Source organism: Amblyraja radiata, chromosome 47, assembly GCF_010909765.2.
Source record: "Amblyraja radiata isolate CabotCenter1 chromosome 47, sAmbRad1.1.pri, whole genome shotgun sequence".
NCBI lineage: Eukaryota > Metazoa > Chordata > Chondrichthyes > Rajiformes > Rajidae > Amblyraja > Amblyraja radiata.
The window spans coordinates 7,684,847-7,712,765 of record NC_046002.1 but is presented as its reverse complement, the minus strand read 5'-3'; the positions used below and the strand labels follow the sequence as shown (position 1 = coordinate 7,712,765).

Genomic DNA, 27,919 nt, shown 5'->3' with positions numbered 1-27,919 from the left:
TGACCATAAAAATGACCCCTTTGCATTCACTCATCACCTGATTAAGAAGTTATTTGTTGCTAATTAGAAGGGAAGTGGGTTGCAGGTGTCAGCCAGGGACAATTGCTTTATGTTGATATATAGATCGTAAAATCAGGAGCAAAGTTCCCACAGCACAATGAGAACTACTGCACTTACAGTTAATTAAGGGAGGTGGCTGTAGAAAATGAGGGTCAGTTCACTCGTACCATAAATGCTCCTATTGGGACTGATTGTGTTACAGTTAAACAGGAATGAGTACAATGGCTGTGGATGGAAAATGTGTGTATTTTTCTTTTTCGGCTTTGGTGGAATTATCAGATGCCTGTGGAAGTGGAAGTTGCTGTGCTTTTCATCGTACGAGCTCACAATGGCAGGAAGGTGGAGTCTGAAGGCTAACGAGAGGAGCAGGCAGAGTGGAATAGCCCACGTCTTCAACAGGCGGGGGTCTAGGGAGGGAGGGCCCTTTTCTGACTGAAATCACAAAGTTAAAGGAAAATGTAACTGTTGGATTGCTGGCGTCTCTGCACCCTGGGCGTCCGCACAGATTGAGTTTTATTTTCCATTGAATGGTTGGCATTTTGTGAAGTTGAAGATCAGTAGTCGTCTCTGGGTTTGACTCGTGACCGGGTATCGCTGCACTGTGTCGGTTCACTTGCATCGGAACACAAGCCTGTTGGGTGATCGCTCGCCATGGCAAAGTGGTTCAAAGACTTCCAGCTGAGCTTGAAGACTCGACCGAAGACAGAGGACACTGGGGTAGCCCGGAGCGGGACAGAGGGCGAGGGGGCGAACAGGAGTCGGCGAGCCACCCAGGGTGAGGTGACCCCGCGGGGAGTTGGCAGAGAGGTAAAAAGCGCAACAGAGAGAGGGCGCGGAGAATCGGGGCTGGGGAAGCTCGGCAAGGCGGTAAGTGCCGGCATACAGGGAAAATCTACCGGCCTTCAGGGAAAGACTGTTGGCACCGCCGTTTTACGAGGCAAAACCGAAACAAACAAAAGCCTGATTCACGGGAAGAATCCCACAGGACTGATTAAGAATGGGTTAACCATAAAGAAGGATAATGGGAAACTGATCAAGGGGTATGGGGAGAATGGAAACAGTATCCCTGGAAAAAGCATCAAAAATTCCCTTGCTGATCCCGGGAGTGGGGACGAAATTGGAAAGTCGGTCGGAAAACCGTTGTTAAAACGGGGACAAAATCTCAGCAAATCGGGACAAAGTTTATCCGGGAAGCTCGGCTTGAATCCAGGGAAAATTACAGGCAAGAGCCCGGCCAAAACAGAATTGAAAACTGATCCGATAGCTGGCAAGCCAGACCCAAAAACTGGGAAGGCCGACCTGAAAGTGGGGAAGGTGGACATGAAAAGTGGGAAACCCGATCTGAAACTGAAGAAGGCGGATCTGAAGACAGGAAAACCGGACACTAAAACGCCCAAGACCCCCGATTTGAAACCTGGAAAGACTGACCTGAAACCGAGCAAGCCAGCAGCTCAAACCCCTGGGAAAACTGCATTAAATCTCGGGAAAATAACCGGGACCAATCCTGGGAAAAATGTATTGAAATCTGGAAAGACGGGACAAAGCCTGGGGAAAACAGGATTGAATCTTGGAAAAATAACGGGAGCAAAACCCGGCAAATCAGTACAGAACCCAGGGAAGCTCTCAGGGTCAAACTATATCTTGTCCAAACACCGACTGATCAAAGTGGAAAACCAGGAGAAAAATGGGAAAAATCTTCTGAACAGGATTCAGAGTGTGAAAAAGGAGGAAGAAACTGGGAAAGCCAAGCAGGACATGGTAAGCCTAATGTCGTGCTTTAGCACGGTTGAGTAAAATACTCTCAGGGCAATGTGAAGAGAGGAACTACAGATGCTGGTTTAATGATAAGGGGGAAATCTTTTAGGACCGAGATGAGAAAAAAAAAAAAATTCACACACAGAGAGTGGTGAATCTGTGTAATTCTCTGCCACAGAAGGTAGTTGAGGCCACAGTTCATTGGCTATATTTAAGAGGGTTAGATGTGGCCCTTGTGGCTAAAGGTATCAGGGGGTATGGAGAGAAGGCAGGTACAGGATACTGAGTGGATGATCAGCCATGATCATATTGAATGGCGGTGCAGGCTCGAAGGGCCGAATGGCCTACTCCTGCACCTATTTTCTATGTTTCTATGTAAACCAAAGACAGACACAAAAAGCTGGACTGACTACTTTTGTGTCTTCCACCACAGTGAAGAATGCTGTGGTGGATGTGTTAAATTTTTATTGAGTATTATATTCTTTTTTGATTGTAGCGCTGCTGGCAAGTTCATTTCACTGCACTTTATTGGGTATGTGATTTCGGCCCGAAACGTTGCCTATTACCTTCGCTCCATAGATGCTGCCTGACCTGCTTTCAATGCACTAGTCAGTTTATGAAAAAATGACACAGAGTGCTGGAGTAACTCAGCGGGTCAGGCAGCATCTGTGGAGAACATGGATTGGTGACGTTTCACAGAGTGCTGGAGTAACTCAGCGGGTCAGGCAGCATCTCTGGAGAACATGGATAGGTGACGTTTCACAGAGTGCTGGAGTAACTCAGCGGGCCAGGCAGCATCTGTGGAGAAAATGGATAGGTGACATTTTGGGTCGAGACTCTTCTTCAGATTCTGAGAGTATGAACTGCGAAAGTAGTTCATTCTCAGAATCCAATTGATATTTCCTCAGCTTAATGAGCGAGCAATTAATCAGGCGACTTGCAGAAGTGAAATGTTTTTCTGACCACAGGATATTACTGTAATTTTGATCTTGCGATGTTGGGAAAGCAGCAGCCCATTTACATGGTTCCACTCACAAGAATGCTTCCTCATTCAACTCTAACTTATGCAGTGGAACTAGGGTTGTGCTAGGCTGCTCTCCACAGCGGCTGACGTGATTTAGATCATTAAACCTGTACCTAGTAAACTGTAGTAAGCCTGGAGAAGGGTCTCGACCCGAAACGTCACCCATTCCTTCGCTCCATAGATGCTGCCTCACCCGCTGAGTTTCTCCAGCTTTTTTGTGAAGAAGGGTCTCAACCCGAAACGTCACCAATTCCTTCGCTCCATAGATGCTGCCTCACCTGCTGAGTTTCTCCAGCTTTTGTGTCCACCGTCGATTTTTCCAGCATCTGCAGTTCTTTCTTAAACATGTGCCTGTCTGAATGTTTTTTTGAAACATTGTGATAGTACCTGCCTCAACTACCACCCTGTGCAGCTCATTCCATACACCTATCACACTTGGTGTAAAAAAAAAAGTTGCCCCTCAGGTTCCTATTATAAGATTGTCACCGGTTTGGACACGCTAGAGGCAGGAAACGATGTTCCCGATGTTGGGGGAGTCCAGAACCAGGGGCCACACACACACACAGTTTAAGAATAAGGGGTAAGCCATTTAGAACGGAGACGAGGAAATACTTTTTCTCACAGTGAGTCGTGAATCTGTGGAATTCTCTGCCTCAGAGGGCGGTGGAGGCCGGTTCTCTGGATACTTTCAAGAGAGCTAGATAGGCCTCTTAAAGATAGCGGAGTCAGGGGATATGGGGAGAAGGCAGGAACAGGGTACTGATTGGGGATGATCAGCCATGATCACATTGAATGGCGGTGCTGGCTCGAAGGGCCGAATGGCCTACTCCTGGTGTGGTCTCACTAGGGCCCTGTACAACTGCAGAAGGACCTCTTTGCTCCTATATTCGATTCTTCTTGTTATAAAGGCCAACATGCCATTCGGTGTCTTCACTGCTTGCTGTACCTGCATGCTTACTTTCATAGACTGAGATGTCCAAGGACCCCCAGATCCCGTTGTACTTCCCCCTTTCCCCACCACATTGAATGGCGGTGCTGGCTCGAAGGGCCGCATGGTCTACTCCCGCACCTGTTGTCTATTGTGTATTGACCTGGTGACCCGACTCTTCCCCTCGCAGATCATCATTATGGAGGATTATGCGGACCCCTACGATGCCAAGAAACGAGAGACGGGACAGAACGAGGCCGAGCGGGTGGGGGAAAACGACGGCTACATGGAACCATACGACGCACAGCAAATGATAACAGGTATGGTGCCTCCAGCTATGGGGCAGACAAGCTCGACTCCACTGGGCGAGGGCCAAGGTCTGTTTAACTTACAGAGTCAAGTTTTATATTATTTACTACCGTGACCCAACTATTCAACATTTGAGTTAGAGTCATAGAGCGATACAGCGTGGAAACAGGCCCTCCGGCCCAATCGGCCAACATGTCCCAGCTACACTAGTCCCACCTGCCCGTGTTTGGTCCTTATCCCTCCAAACCTGTCCTATCCATGTACCTGTCTAATGTTGTGATAGTCCCAGCCTCAACTACTGCCTGATGAAAAAGTAACCCCTCAGATTCTTATTAAATCTTTCCCCCCCCTCACCTTAAACCTAAATCCTCTGCTTCATTGGACGTCACAGGGAGAAATTAAGAAATTGAGTAAACTTTATTAATTTTTTTATCTGATTATTTATTTATTTATTATTTATTTCGAACAGTATAAAAGAATGATTCCCCCATCATCGGGAACATGTTTCCTGCCTCCAGTGTGTCCAAGCCCTTAACAATCTTATATGTTTCAATGAGATTCCCTCTCATCCTTCGACACTCTCCAGAGTGTACAAGCCCAGTTGCTCCATTCTCTCAGCATATGACAGTCCCGCCATCCCGGGAATTAACCTGGTGAACCTTCGTTGAACTCCCTCAATAGCAAGAATGTCCTTCCTCAAATTAGGGGACCAAAACTGCACACAATACTCCAGTGCTTTCCAACTCATCTGGGTGATTGTGTTGTGTTGAGCCTTGTAGGAGCAGAGATTTGGTTGGATGAGATGATTGGGGCTGTGGGTTATGGTGGGCACGTTGGCACTGTATATCTGATCCGATTGGATAGGTTGTCATGTGTACCGAGGTGCAGTGAAAAACTGTTTTGCATGCTGACCAAACAGAGTAGATAGAGTTGCTGCCTTACAGTGAATGCAGCGCCGGAGACATGAGTTCGATCCCGACTACGGGTGCTGTCTGTACGGAGTTTGTACGTTCTCCCCGTGACCTGCGTGGGTTTTCTCCGAGATCTTCGGTTTTCTCCCACACTCCAAAGACGTGCAGGTTTGCAGGTTAATTGGCGTGGTGTCAATGTAAAACTTGGCCCCAGTGTGTGTAGGATAGTGTTAATGTGCGGGGATCGCTGGTCGGCGCAGACCCGGTGGGCCGAAGGGCCTGTTTCCGCGTTGTATCTCTAAACTAAAAAGCAAGTGTGAAACAGCATACAAAAAACAAAACAAGAATATTTATAAAGTGTCATAAACATAGAAACATAGAAACATAGAAATTAGGTGCAGGAGTAGGCCATTCGGCCCTTCGAGCCTGCACCGCCATTCAATATGATCATGGCTGATCATCCAACTCAGTATCCCGTACCTGCCTTCTCTCCATACCCTCTGATCCCCTTAGCCACAAGGGCCACATCTAACTCCCTCTTAAATATAGCCAATGAACTGGCCTCGACTACCCTCTGTGGCAGGGAGTTCCAGAGATTCACCACTCTCTGTGTGAAAAAAGTTCTTCTCATCTCGGTTTTAAAGGATTTCCCCCTTATCCTTAAGCTGTTACCCCTTGTCCTGGACTTCCCCAACATCGGGAGCAATCTTCCTGCATCTTGCCTGTCCAACCCCTTAAGAATTTTGTAAATTTCTATAAAATCCCCTCTCAATCTCCTAAATTCTAGAGAGTATAAACCAAGTCTATCCAGTCTTTCTTCATAAGACAGTCCTGACATCCCAGGAATCAGTCTGGTGAACCTTCTCTGCACTCTATGCACTGCAAACAATATCTATAAATAAATAAAATCGTATGTGTCCGAAAAGGAGTAAACTTTGATTTGCTCTTCGATGCACTTCCCTTAATTTAACAAAAGAAGTTCCAGCTTTGTGCTTGTAATCTGCCCGTGATCTTCAGACTGGCAGCATGGAGGTTCTACTGCAGTTGTACATGGTCTTGGTGAGACCACACCTGGAGTATTTTGTAAGTTTTGGCCTCCTAATCTGAGGAAGGACATTCTTGCCATAGAGGGAGTACAGAGAAGGTTCACCAGACTGATTCCTGGGATGTCAGGACTTTCATATGAAGAAAGACTGGATAGACTCGGCTTGTACTCGCTAGAATTTAGATGATTGAGGGGGGATCTTATAGAAACTTACAAAATTCTTAAGGGGTTGGACAGGCTAGATGCAGGAAGATTGTTCCCGATGTTGGGGAAGTCCAGAACAAGGGGCCACACAGTTTAAGGATAAGGGGGAAATCTTTTAGGACCGAGATGAGAAAAACATTTTTCACACAGAGAGTGGTGAATCTGTGGAATTCTCTGCCACAGAAGGTAGTTGAGACCACAGTTCATTGGCTATATTTAAGAGGGAGTTAGATGTGGCCCTTGTGGCTAAAGGGATCAGGGGGTATGGAGAGAAGGCAGGTACAGGATACTGAGTTGGATAATCAGCCATGATCATATTGAATGGCGGTGCAGGCTCGAAGGGCCGATTGGCCTACTCCTGCACCTATTTTCTATGTTTCTATGTTTCTATGACCCGCTGAGTTACTCCAGCACTCTGTGTAAACGTCACCTATCCATGTTCTCCACAGATGCTGTTTAAGGATTTAAGGATAAAGGGGAAGTCTTTTAGGACTGAGATGGGAAAAACATTTCTTACACAGAGAGTGGTGAATCTGTGGAATTCTCTGCTACAGAAGGTAGTTGAGGCCAGTTCATTGGCTATATTTAAGAGGGAGTTAGATGTGGCCAGGGGGTATGGAGAGAAGGCAGGTACAGGATACTGAGTTGGATGATCAGCCATGATCATATTGAATGGCGGTGCAGGCTCGAAGGGCCGAATGGCCTCTACTTCTGCACCTATTTTCTATGTTTCTATACCCGTTACAACCCACTGGTCTGAATATTGATTTCTCTAACTTCAAGTAACCCCTGCACTCCCTCTCTCTCCCTCTCTCTTTCCCCCACAAAAGTCGCACCAGCTTCTCATTCCCACCTAGCAAACAGTTAATAATGACCTGTGGACAAAAATGCTGGAGAAACTCAGTGGGTGCAGCAGCATCTATGGAGCGAAGGAAACGTTGCCTATTTCCTTCGCTCCATAGATGCTGCTGCACCCGCTGAGTTTCTCCAGCATTTTTGTCTACCTTCGATTTACCAGCATCTGCAGTTCCTTCTTAAACAGTTAATAATGGCCTGTTTCCTTTATCATCCTTACTTTTTGAAATCTTTCGTTCATTCATCCTCTATCTCTCTACATCACCGTCTGTATATCTCGTTTCCCTCTCCCCTGACTCCTAATCTGAAGAAGGGTCTCAACCAGAAACATAGAAAATAGGTGCAGGAGTCGTGGATAACCTCACATTTATCCGCATTAAACTTCATCTGCCATGCATCTGCCCACTCCCCCACCTATTGTCTATTGTCAGAAGGACCTCTTTGCTCCTATATTCGACTCCTCTTGTTATAAAGGCCAACATGCCATTCGCTTTCTTCACTGCCTGCTGTACCTGCATGCTTACTTTCACTGACTGATGAACAAGGATACCCTGATCCCCTTTTCCCAACATGATGCCATTTAGATAGTAATCTGCCTTCCTGTTTTTGCCACCAAAGTGGATAACATAGAAACATAGCAAATAGGTGCAGGAGTAGGCCATTCAGCCCTTCGAGCCTGCACCGCCATTCAATATGATCATGGCTGATCATCCAACTCAGTATCCTGTACCTGCCTTCTCTCCATACCCCCTGATCCCTTTAGCCACAAGGGCCACATCTAACTCCCTCTTAAATATAGCCAATGAACTGTGGCCTCAACTACCTTCTGTGGCAGAGAATTCCACAGATTCACCACTCTCTGTGTGAAAAATGTTTTTCTCATCTCGGTCCTAAAAGATTTCCCCCTTACCCAGAAACGTCACCCATTCCTTCTCTCCGGAGACGCTGAGTTTACTCCAGCTTTTTGTGCCTTATCTTTGGTTTAAACAAGCATCTACAGTTCCTTCTTACACCTGTTCTCTCTCTGTTTAGTTTAACTTAATTTTAGAGGTACAGCGCGGAAACAGGCCCTTCGGCCCACAGAGTCCACACCGATCAGCGATCCCTGCACACTAAAGGGCCTGTCCCACTTTCACGCCAAAATTCACGACCTCTGCCGAGTTTGCCCTTGACTCATACTCGCAGCATGGTCATCACGAGGTCTTAGTAGGTCGTGATGCTAGTCGTAGGTACTCGTGGCATCAAGTAGGTCGGGGCATTTTTTCAACATGATGAAAAATGACCACGAGTAAAAAAGGTTGTGAATTAGGTCGTGAAAGTGGGACAGGCTCTTAACACTATCCTACACACGCTCGGGACAATTTACAATTATACCAAGCCATTAAAACCTGCACGTCTTTGGAGGGTGGGAGTAAACCGGAGATCCTGGAGAAAACCTACGCCGGTCACGGGGAGAAGGTATAAAATCCGTTCTCCCCGTGACCTGCGTGGGCTTTCTCCGAGATCTTCGGTTCCCTCCCACACTCCAAAGACGTGCAGGTGTGTAGGTTAATTGGCTTGGTATGAATGTCGTGTGTAGGATAGTGTTAAGGGCCTGTCCCATTTGGCGATTTTTCTCGGCGACTGCTGGCGTCATTGACTGACGTATCAGGGTAGCTGAAAGAGTTTGAACATTGAACAAAAAAAAGTCGCGACACTTGAAGAGACACCGTCACGCCGCGACTTTTTCGGTGACCTGATACGTTGCCAACAGTCGCCGAAAAAAATCGGCCAGTGGGACAGGCCCTTTAGTGTGGGGGGATCGCTGGTCGACGCGGACTCGGGCCAAAGGGCCCTTATCTCTAAACCAAACTAATCACCCCTGTGGATCCATAGTCTGGAACCAAGCCCATGGTATGGGTAAACATAGAAAACATAGAAAATAGGTGCAGGAGGAGGTCGTTCGGCCCTTCGATCCAGCACCGCCATTCATTGTGATCACGGCTGATCGTCCCCAATCAATAACTCGTGCCTGCCTTCTCCCCATATCCCTTGATTCCACCAGCCCCTAGAGCTCTATCTAACTCTCCCCCCAAACAAGAGAGACTCTAGCCGATGAGACATAACACAGAGAGCTGGCATCGGTTACAAGCTTTAACGCAGTCCCTTCCTTGTGGCCCACTTCCTGTGACCGGGTCTGGAGCAGCTTTCACAAAGTGACGCCTAGCTGGCGGGAAGGCAGCGAGTTTGTTTCCCTGCCTTCATGTGAAGGAGAGATAAGGGACGCCGGGAGAGGTGGGAGCGACAAGGCCGGCGATGACCTCTGGGGTCACGGCCTCTGAACCCCAAGCCTGGTGAGTCAGATGGTTGAGAAGCGTTGCTGCACAGTGCAGCCGGTCCAACAATTCATTGCATTAGCGCCTCTTTAAACTGTTTCACACCACTAAAATTCCACTTCATAGAAACATAGACAATAGGTGCAGGAGTAGAGGCCATTCGGCCATTCAAGCCTGCACCGCCATTCAATATGATCATGGCTGATCATCCAACTCAGTATCCTGTACCTGCTTTCTCTCCATACCCCCTGATCCCTTTAGCCACAAGGGCCACATCTAACTCCCTCTTAAATATAGCCAATGAACTGTGGCCTCAACTACCTTCTGTGGCAGAGAATTCCACAGATTCACCACTCTCTATGTAAAAAATGATTTTCTCATCTCGGTCCGAAAAGACTTCCCCCTTATCCTTAAACTGTGACCCCTTGTTCTGGACTTCCCCAACATCGGGAATAATCTTCCTGCATCTAGCCTGTCCAACCCCCATAAGAATGTTGTAAGTTTCTATAAGATCCCCCCTCAATCTTCTAAATTCTAGCGAGTACAAGCCGAGTCTATCCAGTCTTTCTTCATATGAAAGTCCTGCCATCCCAGGAATCAGTCTGGTGAACCTTCTCTGTACTCCCTCTATGGCAAAAATGTCCTTCCTCAGATTAGGAGACCAAAACTGTACGCAATACTCCAGGTGGGGTCTCACCAAGACCCTGTACAATTGCAGTAGAACCTCCCTGCTCCTATACTCAAATCCTTTTGCTGTTTGCTGTTTGCAACTGCAGTAGAACCTCCCTGCTCCTATACTCAAATCCTTTTGCTCAAATCCATTGAAGGAATGGGTGACGTTTCAGGTCGAGACCCTTCTTCAGACTGAGAGTCAGGGGAGAGGGAGACACAGAGATAAGGAAGGGTGAGGTGTGAAAACGAAACATCAAAGAGACGGGGTCAAGGAAAATGGAGTATAGATCATTGTTAGCTAGAAGAAGGTAACAGCAAAGTAAATGTAAATGAGATCAAATGTAATCGGGGGCAGTCAGGGGAGGAACTGGGGAGGGGATGGAGAGAGGGAGAAAGCAAGGGCTACTTGAATTTAAGTAAGTAAGTAAGTTTATTGGCCAAGTATTCACATACAAGGAATTTGCCTTGGTGCTCCGCCCACAAGTAACAACATGACATACAGTGACAGTTACGAATGACTCAGAAAACACTAAACATTAATAATAATAAAACATTAGTGATAAAACACCGTTGATCAAGCATGTGAACCAACAACAAACCAACAAGAGAAGTCAATGTTCATACTGCTGGGGTGTCAACTGCCCAAGTGACATATGAGGTGCTGTTTCTCGTGTACCTGTGGATCAGAATCCAATCTGATGAAACATAGAAACATAGAAATATAGAAAATAGGTGCATGAGTAGGCTATTCGGCCCTTTGAGCCTGCACCGCCATTCAATATGATCATGGCTGATCATCCAACTCAGTATCCTGTACCTGCCTTCTCTCCATACCCCCTGATCCCTTTAGATCCCATGAAGATGTTCATTGAGCAAGGAGTCTTTAGATGCTAAAGATAGACACGGATATGAGCGTTTGACGGCGCTGGGCCTATACTCGCTGCAGTTTAGAAGATTGAGGGGGGGGGGAGACCTCATTGAAATTTACCGAATAGTGAAAGGCCCGGATAGAGTGGATGTGGAGAGGATGTTTCCACTAGTGGGAGAGTCTAGGACCAGAGGGCACAGCCTCAGAATAAAAGGACGTTCCTTTAGAAAGGGGATGAGAAGGAATTTCTTTAGTCTGAGGGTGGTGAACCTGTGGGATTCATTGCCACAGACGGCGGTGGAGGCCACAAGTCAGTGGATATTTTTAAGCCAGAGATAGATAGATTCTTGATTAGTACGGGTGTCAGGGGTGATGGGGAGAAGGCAGGAGAATGGGGTTAGGAGGGAGAGATAGATCAGCCGTGATTGAATGGCAGAGCGGACTTGATGGGCCGAATGGCCTAATTCTGCTGTAGAATTGTTGGAGTAAGACCGCATCTCTGGAGAACGAGGATTTGCCACGTTCCGGGTCGGGACCCTTCCTCTTGCCGTGCGGGGTAACCTGAACAAGATCCACAGGGAGTAAGTAGGGGGGAGGGGAATACAACTCACTCTAGATGTAACTCAGTCAGGACAATATGACTTGTAAGAGCTTAATAACGCCCCAGCTGCATAGAATGGCAGGAAGCAAGCGGGCAGGCAACGGAAGGCCAGAATAAAAGAACTTGTTCTCTTTATTAATATAATTTATGCTGAGTTCCTGATCTCTGATATTTATGGAACATTAATTCTTAAATTTACATTTATCCACGTTAACCCCATATGGACTATCTTGAACTATGACTATGTACATTGGTGCAAGTAACACTGAACTCGCTAGTTTAGTTCCTTGTCACGCGTACCGACGTACAGCAAAAAGCTTTTGCTGCCTTCTAAGAAGTGCCAAACTATAGACAATAGACAATAGGTGCAGGAGTAGGCCATTCGGCCCTTCGAGCCAGCATCGCCTTGCAATGTGATCATGGCTGATCATCCCCAATCAGTACCCCGTTCCTGCCTTCTCCCCATATCCCCTGGCTCCGCTATCTTTAAGAGCCCGATCTAGCTCTCTCTTGAAAGCATCCACAGAACCTGTCTCCACCTGAGGCAGAGAATTCCACAGACTCACCACTCTCTGTGAGAAAAAGTGTTTCCTCGTCTCCGTTCTAAATGGCCTTACCCCTTATTCTTAAACTGTGTGTGGCCCCTGGTTCTGGACTCCCCCAACATCGGGAACATTTTTCCTGCCTCTAGCGTGTCCAAGCCCTTAACAATCTTAACAATGGAGGCCAAATCACTGGGTGGATTTAAGAGAGAGTTAGATAGAGCTCTAGGGGCTAGTGAAATCAAGGGATATGGGGAGAAGGCAGGCACGGGTTATTGATTGGGGACGATCAGCCATGATCGCAATGAATGGCGGTGCTGGCTGGAAGGGCCGAATGGCCTCCTCCTGCACCTGTTTTCTATGTTTCTATGATTCCTATTGTAAAACCGTTCACGACATGGTGGGATACTGCCCAGTGTTGGTGTGAGTGGTGTTAATCTTGGACCGTGCCAGGTGGACACTGCAGTGGCAGTTACAGCTACGACGTCACAATGGGATCTCATTTACATAAACTGCCCCATCAACAGCGCTCCACCCAGTGCAATGAGAGATTTGTTACGTTGTTGTAAGGAGACGGAGGGATCACAATGAATGGCGGTGCTGGCTAGAAGGGCCGAATGGCTTGTACACGCTAGAATTTAGAAGATTGAGGGGGGATCTTATAGAAATGTACAAAATTCTTAAGGGGTTGGACAGGCTAGATGCAGGAAGATTATTCCCGATGTTGGGGAAGTCCGGAACTAGGGGTCACAGTTTAAGGATAAGAGCGAAGTCTTTTAGCACCGAGATGAGAAAATCATTTTTTACACAGAGAGTGGTGAATCTGTGGAATTCTCTGCCACAGAAGGTAGTTGAGGCCACAGTTCATTGGCTATATTTAAGAGGGAGTTAGATGTGGCCCTTGTGGCTAAAGGGATCAGGGGGTATGGAGAGAAGGCAGGGATGGGATACTGAGCCATGGTCATATCGAATGGCGGTGCAGGCTCGAAGGGCCGAATGGCCTACTCCTGCACCTATTTTCTAGGTTTCTATGTTTCCCCCGAAAACAGTGGACAACCCTCAATCGCTTGAGGACGGGCGTCGGACGCTATGGAGTAGCGATGAAGAGGTGGGGCCTCGTGGACAGTGTCGGCCTCCTGTGAGTGTGGGGACCCAACACAGACAGTGGAGCACACATCGTCACCAGTTGCCCTTGTGGCTAAAGGGATCAGGGGGTATGGAGAGAAGGCAGATACAGGATACTGAGTTGGATGATCAGCCATGATCATATTGAATGGCGGTGCAGGCTCGAAGGGCCGAATGGCCTCTACTCCTGCACCTATTTTCTATGTTTCTATGGTTGCGGAGTGATGTAGTCGGGACTGTGGGATTATTTTGTGGCTTCCTGAGGCTGGGAGCACGCTGTCGCCCCGGCGATGGGCGACGTCGGGCAAACACTAACAATCCCACCGCTGCGGCCGAGACTTCCTCTCCGCGGCTGGAAGAGGAAGCGAGTGAGAGAGGGAGGAAGCAGCCTGAGGAAGCTGCACCCTGGGAACAATACAACACATCCACATTTGGAAAATCATCTGGCTGGGAGACGGCATTCCGAGAACATGGACTTAACCGTTCCGTTGCCGAACGGCACTCGTGGAAATTCCCGACGGACACTGGTGCCGCGGCGTGCTGGCTCCACTGGGGAGTGACATATATTTGCATCTTTAGTTTAGCTTAGAGATACAGCGCGGAAACAGGCCCTTTGGCCCACTGAGTCCTTGTCGACCAGCGACCGATCCCCTCACATTAACAGGGTGGGGGTAGAGTTGCTGCCTTACAGCGCCGGAGACCCTCGTTCGATCCCGACTACGGGTGCTGTCTGTATGGAGTTTGTACGTTCTCCCCGTGACCTGCGTGCGTTTTCTCCCAGATATTAGGTTCCCTCCCACACCGCTGAGTTACTCCAGCACTCTGTGAAACGTCACCTATCCATGTTCTCCACAGATGCTGCCTGACCCGCTGAGTTACTCCAGCACTCTGTGAAACGTCACCTATCCATGTTCTCCACAGATGCTGCCTGACCCGCTGAGTTACTCCAGCACTCTGTGAAACGTCACCTATCCATGTTCTCCACAGATGCTGCCTGACCCGCTGAGCTACTCCAGCATCTGTTTACATCTAAGATAGACACAAAATGCTGAAGTAACTCAGCGGGACAGGCAGCATCTCTGGAGAAAAGGAGAAGGTGACATTTCGGTTTGAGACCTTCCTTCAGATGGCAGAAGAATACATTCTGAAGTGGGGTCTCTTTGACCTGAAACATCACTTGTTCCTTTTCCCCAGAGATACTGCCTGTACTGTTCTATGCTCTGTTGAAATATCCTCCACTGCAACTTGGATTACAGAATGATGGCTGGTGAATCCGGAATTATTTGCCACAGACGGCGGTGGAGGCCACAAGTCAGTGGATATATTTAAGGCAGAGATAGATAGATTCTTGATCAGTGCGGGTGTCAGGGGTTACGGGGAGAAGGCAGGAGAATGGGGTTAGGAGGGAGAGATAGATCAGCCGAGTTGACTAGATGGGCCGAATGGCCTAATTCTGCTCTAGAAGTGTTGGAGTAAGACCGCATCTCTGGAGAACAAGGATGTGCGATGTTCCGGGTCGGGACCCTTCCTCTTGCCGTGCGGGGTAACCTGATCAAGATCCACAGGCAGGGGGAGGAATATATCTGTGGGAATTCTCTGCCTCTGTGGAGGCGGGTTGTCTGGATGCTTTCAAGAGAGAGCTAGATAGGGCTCTTAAAATAGCGGAGTCGGGGGATATAGGGAAAAGGCAGGAACGGGGTACTGATTGGGGATGATCAGCCATGATCACATTGAATGGCGGTGCTGGCTCGAAGGGTCGAATGGCCTACTCCTGCACCTATTGTCTATTGTCTATTAGAAACATAGAAACATAGAAAATAGGTGCAGGAGTAGGCCATTCGGCCCTTCGAGCCAGCACCACCATTCAATATGATCATGGCTGATCATTCAACTCAGTATTCTGTACCTGCCTTCTCTCCATACCCCCTGATCCCTTTAGCCACAAGGGCCACATCTAACTCCCTCTTAAATATAGCCAATGAACTGTGGCCTCAACTACCTTCTGTGGTAGAGAATTCCACAGATTCACCACTCTCTGTGTGAAAAATGTTTTCCTCATCTCGGTCCTAAAGGAATTCCCCCTTATCCTTAAACTGTGGCCCCTTGTTCTGGACTTCCCCAACATCGGGAACAATCTTCCTGCATCTAGCCTGTCCAAACCCTTAAGAATTTTGTGAGTTTCTATAAGATCCCCCCTCAATCTTCTAAATTCTAGCGAGTCTAAGTCGAGTTGTATACAACTCACTTTAGATGTAACTCAGCTCGACTTGGACTTGATGGGCCGAATGGCCTAATTCTGCTCCTATTCCTTGTGATCCCCGAGCCAGTTCTAATCTTTTTACCCAATACAGAAATCCGAAGGCGGGGGTCAAAGGATCCACTTGGGAAGCAGTCCCTGTTGTACGACAGTCCCTATGAGCCGGGGGAGATGGGAGCCAAGACGGAGGGCGTGGGGAACGCCGCGATGGAGAGGACGGGGACCCCGTGGCCAATCGACGGCTGCCTGCCGGAGAACGACGGGCGGCCGGCCGCAGAGTACGAGCAGCCCTGGGAGTGGAAGACGGAGCACATCGCCAAAGCATTGGCAGGTACGCCCGCCCGCCCGGGACAACTCACGGGACTGACAGTGTCTGTGGATAGAGGGAATGGGGGACGCTCTGGCTCGAGACCGTGCGTGCAGCAATGAAAAATACACAGATAGGCAACAGCAGTGCAAAGTCACAAACGTCCTGCGCTGTGAAGCGGCGCCACTGTGCCACCCTTGAACAGTCAGAGTTAACCTCGCAGGAGCGGTTAAAAATGCACTCGCTAATCCTTGGAGGCCCAGACTGATTCACCAGACTGATTCCTGGGATGTCAGGACTTTCATATGAAGAAAGACTGGATAGACTCGGCTTGTACTCGCTGGAATTTAGAAGATTGAAGGAGGATCCTATAGAAACTTACAAAATTCTTAAGGGGTTGGACAGGCTAGATGCAGGAAGATTGTTCCCGCTGTTGGGGAAGTCCAGAACAAGGGGTCACACAGTTTAAGGATAAGGGGGAAATCTTTTAGGACCGAGATGAGAAAAACATTTTTCACACAGAGAGTGGTGAATCTCTGGAATTCTCTGCCATTGAAGGTAGTTGAAGCCAGTTCATTGGCTATATTTAAGAGGGAGTTAGATGTGGCCCTTGTGGCTAAAGGGATCAGGGGGTGTGGAGAGAAGGCAGGTACAGGATACTGAATTGGATGATCAGCCATGATCATATTGAATGGCGGTGCAAGCTCGAAGGGCCGAATGGCCTACTCCTGCACCTATTTAGATGTTTCTATGAGGGGTGATCATATAGAGGTGTATAAAATCACCAGGGGAATAGATCGTGTAGACGCACAGAGTCTCTTGCCCAGAGCACGGGAATCGAGGACCAGAGGACATAGGTTCAAGGTGAAGGGGAAAAGATTTAATAGGAATCTGAGGGGTAACTTTTTCCACACAGAGGGTGGTGGGTGTATGGAACAAGCTGCCAGAGGAGGAAGTTGAGGCTGGGGACTATACCAATGTTTAAGAAACAGTTAGACAGGCACATGGATAGTACAGGTTTGGAGGATATGGATCAAACGCGGGCAGGTGGGACTAGTGTAGATGGGGCATGTTTGCCGGTGTGGGCAAGTTCCTATTAAATTTTTTCGCCTTCACCTTAAGCCTGTGTCCTCTGGTCCTTGATTCCCCTACTCTGGGCAAGAGACTCTTATAGGATCTTATAGAAACATATTGGACAGGCTAGATGCAGTAAATGTTTTCCCGATGTTGGGAGAGTCCAGAATCAGGGGTCACTGTTTAAGAATAAGGGGTCGGCCATTGAGGGCTGAGATGAGGAAAAGCGTCTTCACCCGGAGAGTTGTGAATCTGTGGAATTCTCTGCCACAGAAGGCAGTGGAGGCCGATTCACTGGATGTTTTCAAGAGAGAGTTTAGGGCCTGTCCCACTGTACGAGCTAATTCAAGAGTTCTCCCGAGTTTCCCCTGATTCGAACTCGGACAATTACGGTAATGTCGGTACTCGGGGCTCTCGTGGACATTTTTCAATACGTTGACAAATCTTCACGAGTCTTCACGAGATTACCGCGTTTCCCGAGGACCTGCCGTTAGCGTTACGAGCCGCTATGAGACGTCCCGTACGCTCCGACGTACGCGCTACGTACATTCTACGTGCTTACCACGAGTTAGATTTTTTATTTAAACTCGGGAGAGCTCTTGTATTACCTCGTACAGTGGGACAGGCCCTTTAGATTTAGCTCTGGGTGCTAAAGGAATCAAGGGATATGGGGAGAAAGCAGGAACATAGAAAACATAGAAAATAGGTGCAGGAGTAGGCCATTCGGCCCCTCGAGCCTGCACCACCATTCAATATGATCATGGCTGATCATCCAACTCAGTATCCTGTACCTGCCTTCTCTCCATACCCCCTGATCCCTTTAGCCACAAGGGCCACATCTAACTCCCTCTTAAATATAGCCAATGAACTGGCCTCAACTACCTTCTGTGGCAGAGAATTCCACAGATTCACCACTCTCTGTGTGTGAAAAAAAAATGTTTTTCTCATCTCGGTCCTAAAATTAAAAAATTGAATCTGAAAAGACTTCCCCCTTATCCTTAAACTGTGTGTGGCCCCTTGTTCTGGACTTCCCCAACATCGGGAACAATCTTCCTGCATCTAGCCTGTCCAACCCCTTAAGAATTTTGTAAGTTTCCGTAAGAACCCCCCTCAATCTCCTAAATTCTAGCGAGTACAAGCTGAATGTGGAACTATCTCCTCTGTCTGGCAGCTCGTTCCGTACACCCACCACCCTCTGTTGTGCCTGCATTTGTGTTGGAGGGGCGGAAATATTATTCTCAGTAGAGATGTGCGTTGTTTATACGAGTGAGTAAATGAACGAGCTAAATAAAGCTGACCCGTCGATTAATCATGGTCCCTCTTTCTGTGCTCTCTTCCCCCCCCACCCCCCACCCCAGTCCAGTTTGACTCTGCGGAAAGAGTGTCCCCACCGAAAGAGGAGAAAGTCAGGCACCACGCCAGGCACCCGAGCTGGACTCAGAAGGCACCAAAGCAACAGATCTCGGAGAGCTGTGACTCGGGAGAGAAGGTGGATCCAACCATTCCATTAGAAAAACAACTGTAAGTCCCTCCGAGGGGATTTCTTTAAGGGGAGGATTCAAAGGAGGGTAAGGACCAGCTCCGCTAGGCGGAGGAAAGCATTAGTTGACCTCCGAAGGTACACAAAATTGCTGGAGAAACTCAGCGGGTGCAGCAGCATCTATGGAGCGAAGGAAATGGGCGACGTTTCGGGCCGAAACCCTTCTTCAGACTGATGGGGGGTGGGGGGAAGAAGGAAGGAAAAGGGGAGGAGGAGGAGGAGCCCGAGGGCGGGCAGATGGGGGGATGGGAGGAGACAGCTAGAGGGTTAAGGAAGGGGAGGAGACAGCAAGGGCTAGCAAAATTGGGAAAATTCAATGTTAATGCTATCCGGACGCAAGGTCCCCAGATGGAATATGAGGTGCTGTTCCTCCAATTTCCGCTGTTGCTCACTCTGGCAATGGAGGAGACCCAGGACAGAGAGGTCGGATTGGGAATGGGAGGGAGAGTTGAAGTGCTGAGCCACCGGGAGGTCAGGTTGGTTATTGCGGACTGAGCGGAGGTGTTCGGCGAAACGATCGCCCAACCTCCGCTTAGTCTCACCGATGTAAATCAGCTGACATCTAGAGCAGCGGATGCAGTAGATGAGGTTGGAGGAGATACAGGTGAACCTTTGTCGCACCTGGAACGACTGCTTGGGTCCTTGAATGGAGTCGAGGGGGGAGGTGAAGGGACAGGTGTTGCATTTCTTGCGGTTGCAACGGAAAGTGCCCGGGGAGTGGGTGGTACGGGAGGGAAGGGAAGAATTGACGAGGGAGTTGCGGAGGGAGCGGTCTTTGCGGAAGGCAGACATGGGGGGAGATGGGAAGATGTGGCGAGTGGTGGGGTCACGTTGGAGGTGGCGGAAATGGCGGAGGATTATGTGTTGTATTTGCCGGCTGGTGGGGTGAAGGGTGAGGACCAGAGGGACTCTGCCCTTGTTGCGAGTGCGGGGATGGGGAGAGAGAGCAGTGTTGCGGGGTATGGATGACCTCTGTCTGGTTGGTTCCGCGGCCGAGGAAGAAACGCAGGGCTTTGAGACCCTCCTGGTGGGGGATGGTGGTGTAGAGTGACTGGGCGCCCATGGTGCAGAACCAGGGGCCACACACAGTCTTAGAATAAAGGGGAGGCCATTTCAGACTGAGGTGAGAAAAAAACTTTTCCACCCAGGGAGATGTGAATTTGTGGAATTCCCTGCCACAGAGGGCAGTGGAGGCCAAGTCACTGGATGGATTTAGGAGAGAGTTAGATAGAGCTCTCGGGGCTAGTGGAGTCAAGGGATATGGGGAGAAGGCAGGCACGGGTTATTGATTGGGGACGATCAGCCATGATCACAATGAATGGCGGTGCTGGCTCGAAGGGCCGAATGGCCTACTCCCGCACCTATTGTCTATTGTCTATTGGAACGCCCTTGAGTGTATGAGCCATATTTAAATGGAGTTTCCCATCTGGTCCACACAGCTGGTATCATGGATCCGTCACACGGCAGGAGGCTGAGTCACGCCTGCAGGCCTGCAAGGAAGCCAGTTACCTGGTACGCAACAGTGAGTCAGGAAACTGCAAGTACTCACTCGCCCTCAAGTAAGTATCTAGCTGTTGTGTTTGATAAATCACCCCAGTCACACAACAGAGTTTGATTCTCTCAGTAGAGACAAAAATGCTGGAGAAACTCAGCGGGTGAGGCAGCATCTATGGAGCGAAGGAATAGGCGACGTCTCGGGTCGAGACCCTTCTTCCTGTCGGAAGAAGGGTCTCGACCCGAAACCTCACCTATTCCTTCGCTCCATAGATGCTGCCACACCCGCTGAGTTTCTCCAGCATTTTTGCTCAAAGATCCTACAGCGAGCAAGATAGATGACTCGTCGAAAAAGACGTAGTACGGTCATGGGCAGACTCATGGGTAATTTAATAATAATAATAATGGATGGGATTTATATAGCGCCTTTCTAATACTCAAGGCGCTTTACATCGCATTATTCATTCACTCCTCAGTCACACTCGGTGGTGGTAAGCTACTTCTGTAGCCACAGCTGCCCTGGGGCAGACTGACGGAAGCGTGGCTGCCAATCTGCGCCTACGGCCCCTCCGACCACCACCAATCACTCACACACATTCACACACAGGCAAAGGTGGGTGAAGTGTCTTGCCCAAGGACACAACGACAGTATGCACTCCAAGCGGGATTCGAACCGGCTACCTTCCGGTTGTCAGCCGAACACTTAGGCCATTGTGCCATCTGTCGTCCCAAAATTTAAGGCCCCATTTCCGTAACCGGCTTCCGTCTCCGCACCAAAGATCCCATAGGAGGCCAGTTCATTGGCTATATTTAAGAGGGAGTTAGATGTGGCCCTTGTGGCTAAAGGGATCAGGGGGTATGGAGAGAAGGCAGGTACGGGATACTGAGTTGGATGATCAGCCATGATCATATTGAATGGCGGTGCAGGCTCGAAGGGCCGAATGGCCTCGACTCCTGCACCTATTTTCTATGTTTCTATGTCTATGTTTCTAGTGCGGAGACGGAAGCCGGTAACGGAAACATCCCCGTAAAAATAAAAGTTCTTTGGTAAAAACCTTCTCCTCATTTTCAGAAATTTAATTTATTAATACAAACTGTTCCAACGCCACGTTGATTACACTGCGAGTCGGTCGGGTCGGGTTACTGAAATGGATGAAAAAAAGGCCCACATTCCGCTCCGTTACGTACTACACGTCAGCCCATTGCATTTAGCAGGAGTGGTCTATCTTCCTCCGCTATAGGATCTTTGTTTTTGCTTATCTTCGATTTTCCAGCATCTGCAGTTCCTTCGAAAACATTGATTCTCTCAGTAATTTATGACACTACTTCTTCTTGCGTGTGGCGTGCACAGCCTAAAGTTGTCGGACAACTTGTTCTCAAAAAGGTTCAAAGGTTATTTATTGGTCACATACACCTAGGTGTAGTGAAATGCTTCTTGCCAATGCAGCACATAAAGAAAGAATACAGACATAACATTAATAAGAGATTTAAACATAAAGAACATCCCCCCACAATGGCTCCCACCATGAGGGAAGGCACAAAGTCCAGTCCCCAACCCCAGTTCACCCATAGTCGAGCCAATTGAGGCCTCCACAGTTGCCTCTACAGAGGCCCGATGTTCCTGGCTGTTCTCGCCGGGTGGTGGTGCTCCGGCGTTGGGAGAACCCTCACAGCGGCTTGGGACACCTGGAACGGCCGCTTCCGTACTGGAGGCCGCGGCTTCCAAAGCCAACAAGGCCGCGCCGGTTGGAGCTCCACTACTGGCGATCTCGTCGCGAGATCCCAGGCTCCCGGTGTACAGTTCGGCGCCGCCGCCCGCAGCTGGCCGCTCCTCAGACCCGCAGCTCCGCGATGTTGTTCCCGGCGGTCTTCAGCTCACCGGAGCTCCAGCGCGGCGACCCAGGCAAGGCATTGCCCGCTCCACGATAGCGCTCCAGCGCTGTGCCGCTGCCGAAGCCGTGGTTCTGAGCGGTCCCCGTCAGGAAACACCGCTCCAGGCCCGCTGGTAGGCCGCGAGGACGGGTCGAAACTGCAAGCCCGGAGAAAGCTGCCTCTCCGACCATCTATTTGATCTTAATTGATTGTGCACGCCGGGTTGATTGCATTCGTCGAAACAGGGCGGACCACGTGAAGGTTGCAATCTCCCACCCCGTTACACCACTAAATAAGCACGACAAATATTTCTCTCGTGCTTTTCAAGGGAGAGTAAAGGGCCGGTCCCACCTGCATGCGGCAAGCGCGACCTAACGTGGTCGCTTGAGCCGTACGGCCTCGCGGGGCCGGTCCCACTTCGATCGCCGGAGCCGTATGGAGTTGTGCGGGGCTGGTCCCGACATCGCGCGGGGCTCCGAAAAACTGACACTGTCCAAAAATTCCGCGCGGCAACGGCCTGTCGGCCCGCATCCACATTGAGGCCGTATGCAGCGCCTCGACGGGCATACGGACGTCTCAACGGCGTACGCACCATCTCGACGGCGTACGCCTAGCGCATGGCGTTGCGCGATGGACGTCACCGCCCCGGCGTGCCGTTGCCTGATGACGTAACCACCCGACGCCGCGTGGACGTCCAAATTCATTCGGCCCGCCTCCTGCCAAGCTGATTGGTGAGTATGATGTCGGGACCACCCCCGCACAACTCCAGACGGCCCCGCGGTTGGAAGTGGGACCGGCCCCTCAAGGCCGTATGCCTCAAGCCACCACGTTTGGTCGCGCTCGACGCATGCAATTGCATGCTGGTTGGACAGGCCCTTTAGATTTAGCTCTTGGGGCTAAAGCAATCAAGGGATTTGGGGGAAAAAAGCAGGAACGAGGTACTGATTTTAGATGATCAGCCATGATCATATTGAATGGCGGTGCTGGCTCGAAGGGCCGAATGGCCCACACCTGCACCTATATTTTTCCTAAAAATTTGGGCGGTCACGGTGGCACAACGGTAGAGCTGCTGCCTTACAGCGAATGCAGAGCCAGAGATCCGGGTTCCATCCCGACTACGGGTGCTGTCTGTACGGGGAGAACGTGCAAACTCCGTGCAGACTGCACCCGTAGTCGGGGTGGTATCAAGTTCAAGTTCAAGTGAGTTTATTGTCATGTGTCCCTGATGGGACAATGAAATTCTTGCTTTGCTTCAGCACACAGAACATAGTAGGCATTTACTACAAAACAGATCAGTGTGTCCATATACCGTAATATAAATATATACACACATGAATAAATAAACTGATAAAGTGCAAATAACAGATAATGGGTCATTAATAATCAGAGCTTTGTCCAAGCCAGGTTTAATAGCCTGATGGCTGTGGGGAAGTAGCTATTCCTGAACCTGGTTGTTGCAGTCTTCAGGCTCCTGTACCTTCTACCTGAAGGTAGCAGGGAGATGAGTGTGTGGCCAGGATGGTGTGGGTCTTTGATGATACTGCCAGCCTTTTGAGGCATCGACTGCGATAACTCCCCTCGAGGAAGGAAGGTCAGAGCCGAGATGGACTGGGCAGTGTTTACTACTTTTTGTAGCCTTTCTTGTCCAAGGCGGCTCATGTTGTCGAACCAAGCCACGATGCAATCCGGTCAGCATGCTCTCTACTGTGCACCTGTAGAAGTTAGAGAGAGTCTTCCTTGACAAACCGACTCTCCGTATCTTACTCAGGAGTAGGAGGCGCTGATGAGCTTTCTTGATAATTGCATTAGTGTTCTCGGACCAGGAAACATCTTCAGAGATGTGCACGCCCAGGAATTTGAAGCTCTTGACCCTTTCAACCATCGACCCGTTGATATAAACGGGGCAGTGGGTCCCCCTCCTACTCCTTCCAAAGTCCACAATCAGTTCCTTGGTTTTGCTGATGTTGAGGGCCAGGTTATTGTGCTGGCACCATTTGGTCAGTCGGTCGATCTCTCTTCTATACTCTGACTCGTCCCCATCAGTGATACGTCCCACAACAGTGGTGTCGTCAGCGAACTTGATGATGAACCTGGGTCTCTGGCGCTGTGAGGCAGCAACTCTATCAACGTGCCGCTGTCTCCTGATGATACTGATCTCCTGTTATCTTCTCCCCTTTGCAGAACCAGCCAGGGATGCGTCCACATCATCCTGGCCCAGACCAAGGATAATAAGTACACGCTGAATCAGAACAGCGCCCTGTTCACTAGCATCCCGGAGGTGGTGCAGTACTACTGCACCGAGAAGCTGCCCTTCAAGGACGCAGAGCACATGAACCTCCTGTACCCCGTGCCCAACAGACAGCAGTAACCTGCCTGGTGAACGGGGAAGAGACAATGCATCACCGTGGCCTCCCGACCAACTCTACCTGACACACAGAGAGAGAGAGAGAGAGAGAGAGAGAGGGGAGCAGATGTTGCACAATGCTGCCTCTACACAGGACAAACAGCTTCCAAACTGACTTAACAGGTACCAGCGGAGAAATGCCGTCATGCGTTACACACCTACAGCGTTGCAGTGGAAGCCAGCGGCTCAAAAGGAAGCCATCTTACAACAGGGAGATTGAACGTAAGCTGAGAGCGGCTGCTATTCTACCCCAGGAAAATAGGAGCGAGGGGAATTGGCAAAGAGAAATGAAAGAAGGATCCTGAAGGGTCTCGATCCGAAACGTCACCCGTTCCTTCTCTCCAGAGAAGCTGCCTTTCGCCGACATGTGTTGGCTAACATGGCCTGTTTGACCCTTGCAATACATGGTCGAAGATAGACGCAAAAAACTGGGACAGGCAGCATCTCTGGAGAGAAGGAATGGGTGATGTTTCGAATCGAGACCCTTCTTCAGACTTCAGCATCTGCAGTTCCTTGACAGACACAGAGTGCTGTAGTAACTCAGCGGGACAGGCAGCGTCTCTGGAGAGAAGGAATGGGTGACGTTTCGGGTCGAGACCCTTCTTCAGACCGAGAGTCGGGAAAGGGTCTCGACCCGAAAAGTCACCATTTCTTATATATAATACCTGTCCCGCTGAGTTACTCCAGCTTTTTGTGTCTATCTTTGGTTTAAACCAGCATCTGCAGTTCCTTGGTAGACAAAAATGCTGGAGAAACTCAGTGGGTGCAGCAGCATCTATGGAGCGAAGGAAATAGGTAACGTTTCGGCCCGAAACGTTGCCTGTTTCCTTCGCTCCATAGATGCTGCTGCACCCACTGAGTTTCTCCAGCATTTTTGTCTACCTTTGATTTTCCAGCATCTGCAGTCCCTTCTTAAACATCTGCAGTTCCTTGGTGGACACAAAATGCTGGAGTAACTCAGCGGGACAGGCAGCATCTCTGGAGAGAAGGAAAGGGCGATGTTTTAGTTCCATCCTACACAATACATTGTCGAACCTGTGTTTTAATTGGGAATAGTGTAAAACCCCTTCTACACTCTCTCACCCCGTGCTAACTGGTGCTGGGACCGTTCGAAGATTTCATACGGAACGATTCTCCATTCATGACTCTAGAAGTGACGAATTACCACTGTTTGTGCAAATAATTTTGAAGAGATTCTCAGCGCAGGATGGCAAGATTAACACTTGCAGTGTCTTATTCCTGATGTGTCGAACTCCCACTTGGGAAGCAGAGCTTGTGTTATTTTCAGCGATGAGTACAATCATCCGATCACAGCTCGCGCCTCTTGTCGATGGGACATGTCAGTGGGCAGCAACAGATGGTGAGGAACCCTATTGAAGTGTATTATGTGACAAGCAGTGGTTAGGGGATTTGTTTCACCGCTTGAGAAAACTATTATAGCCTGTTCTTGTGATATGTATGAATTAAAACACTTGACAAAATGGGAAGAGTTTTCATCCATTTGTTCAGTTTCCACAGAGGGGTGGGTGTTCTTGGCCATGTTGGTGAGCTGGAATGTCTTGCCTTCATCTCCGCCCAGTGGCGACCTCTGAAGCAAGAATTTCATTGCCCTATCCGGGACACATGACAATCAAACTCTCTCGACTCTTAAATATGCCAACCTTTCAAAGTAACCTTTCCTATCACTGATTAAAAAATGTTCAAAGACTTCCTGGGATGTCAGGACTGTCTTATGAAGAAAGACTGGATAGACTTGGTTTATACTCTCTAGAATTTAGGAGATTGAGAGGGGATCTTATAGAAACTTACAAAATTCTTAAGGGGTTGGACAGGCTAGATGCAGGAAGATTGCTCCCGATGTTGGGGAAGTCCAGGACAAGGGGTCACAGCTTAAGGATAAGGGGGAAATCCTTTAAAACCGAGATGAGAAGAAATTTTTTCACACAGAGAGTGGTGAATCTCTGGAACTCTCTGCCACAGAGGGTAGTCGAGGCCAGTTCATTGGCTATATTTAAGAGGGAGTTAGATGTGGCCCTTGTGGCTAAGGGGATCAGAGGGTATGGAGAGAAGGCAGGTACGGGATACTGAGTTGGATGATCAGCCATGATCATATTGAATGGCGGTGCAGGCTCGAAGGGCCGAATGGCCTACTCCTGCACCTAATTTCTATGTTTCTATGTTTCTTCCATCATCCCCAGAAGATGAGAGTTCCAAACACTCGTGACCTTTGGTCCTCAAAGGTCACGAGTCTCCTGCTGTTGGTGGGCACAGAAACATAGAAAATAGGTGCAGGAGTAGGCCCTTCAATATGATCATGGCTGATCATCCAACTCAGTATCCTGTACCTGCCTTCTCTCCATACCCCCTGATCCCTTTAGCCACAAGGGCCACATCTAAATCCCTCTTAAATATAGCCAATGAACTGGCCTCAACTACCTTCTGTGGCAGAGAATTCCACAGATTCACCACTCTCTGTGTGAAAAATGTTTTCCTCATCTCGGTCCTAAATGATTTCCCCCTTAACCTTAAACTGTGACCCCTTGTTCTGGAATTCCCCAACATCGGGAACAATCTTCCTGCATCTAGCCTGTCCAACCCCTTAAGAATTTTGTAAGTTTCTATAAGATCCCCCCTCAATTCTAGCGAGTACAAGCCGAGTCTATCCAGTCTTTCTTCATATGAAAGTCCTGACATCCCAGGAATCAGTCTGGTGAACCTTCTCTGTACTCCCTCTATGGCAAGAATGTCTTTCCTCAGATTAGGAGACCAAAACTGTACGCAATACTCCAGGTGTGGTCTCACCAAGACCCTGTACAACTGCAGTAGAACCTCCCTGCTCCTATACTCAAATCCTTTTGCTATGAACAGAATGCTGGAGTAACTCAGTGGGGCAGACGCCATCTCCGGAGTAAAGGAATAGGTGACGTTTTAGGTCAAGACCCGGGTCCATAGAAGGGTCTCGACCCAAAACATCACCTATTCCTTTTCTCCAGGGATGCTGCCTGTTGATAGTCGAAGCTGGTCTTCTACATAGTCGAAGGATGCCAACTTTTCGGCGATTCAACAAAACCATGACAGTCTCCTAAACTCGCCAATAAGGTCGCCATAGTGGGACAGGCCCTTAAGAATTTAATTATTCGAAAACATATGATAGAACTAGGACCAGGGGAGACTGACGTCCGGAACAACCAATCAATGGGACTAGAGGGCGGGACTAAGGGAGAAAGAGATCCGGATCGACCAATCAATCGTCTGTGTGGCGATTGACACCTGGAACAGCCAATCAGTAGTGATGGAAAGGCGGAGACTAGAGAGTAATTGACGTCTGTGTCAACCAATCAACAGGGCCGAAAGGCGGGACCAGCATCGATGCAACCAATCAAAGTATATGGGGCTGGACCGGGAGAGACGGACGGCTGGAACAACCAATTAGTATGGTGTTGGGAGGGTGGATCTAGTTGAGACTGACATCTGGAATAACCAATCAGCACCGCCAGAAGGCGGGACAAGCATCGATTCGGCCAATCAGACCGCACGGGGCGGGACTTGTGGCGAATGACAGCTAGAACAGCCAATCAGTGAATTGTGAGGGCGGGACCTGGGGAGACTGACGTCGGTTTCACCCAATCAACATGTTAGGAGGGCGGGATTGTCAGCCAGTCACTCAGTCAATAGGGAGGGGGGGGGGGGGGGGTACAGAAATTACTTCCCTTTTTATTTAAAGATCTAAAACACTTGGAAAACAAACGCGCTGAAT

The 27,919-nt window shown here is 49.1% G+C and overlaps 1 protein-coding gene across 1 annotated transcript; it reads left to right on the top strand.

Annotated features, from left to right (window-relative positions):
- Positions 1-322: 322 nt before the first annotated feature.
- Positions 323-24,665, top strand: she (Src homology 2 domain containing E). Its single transcript, XM_033015891.1, has 6 exons — positions 323-1,818; positions 3,958-4,087; positions 15,566-15,802; positions 18,211-18,373; positions 19,832-19,951; positions 23,940-24,665. Exons 1-6 carry the CDS (start codon positions 712-714, stop codon positions 24,124-24,126), a joined length of 1,944 nt encoding a protein of 647 aa, XP_032871782.1. The 5' UTR covers positions 323-711; the 3' UTR covers positions 24,127-24,665.
- The last annotated feature ends 3,254 nt before the right edge of the window (positions 24,666-27,919 follow it).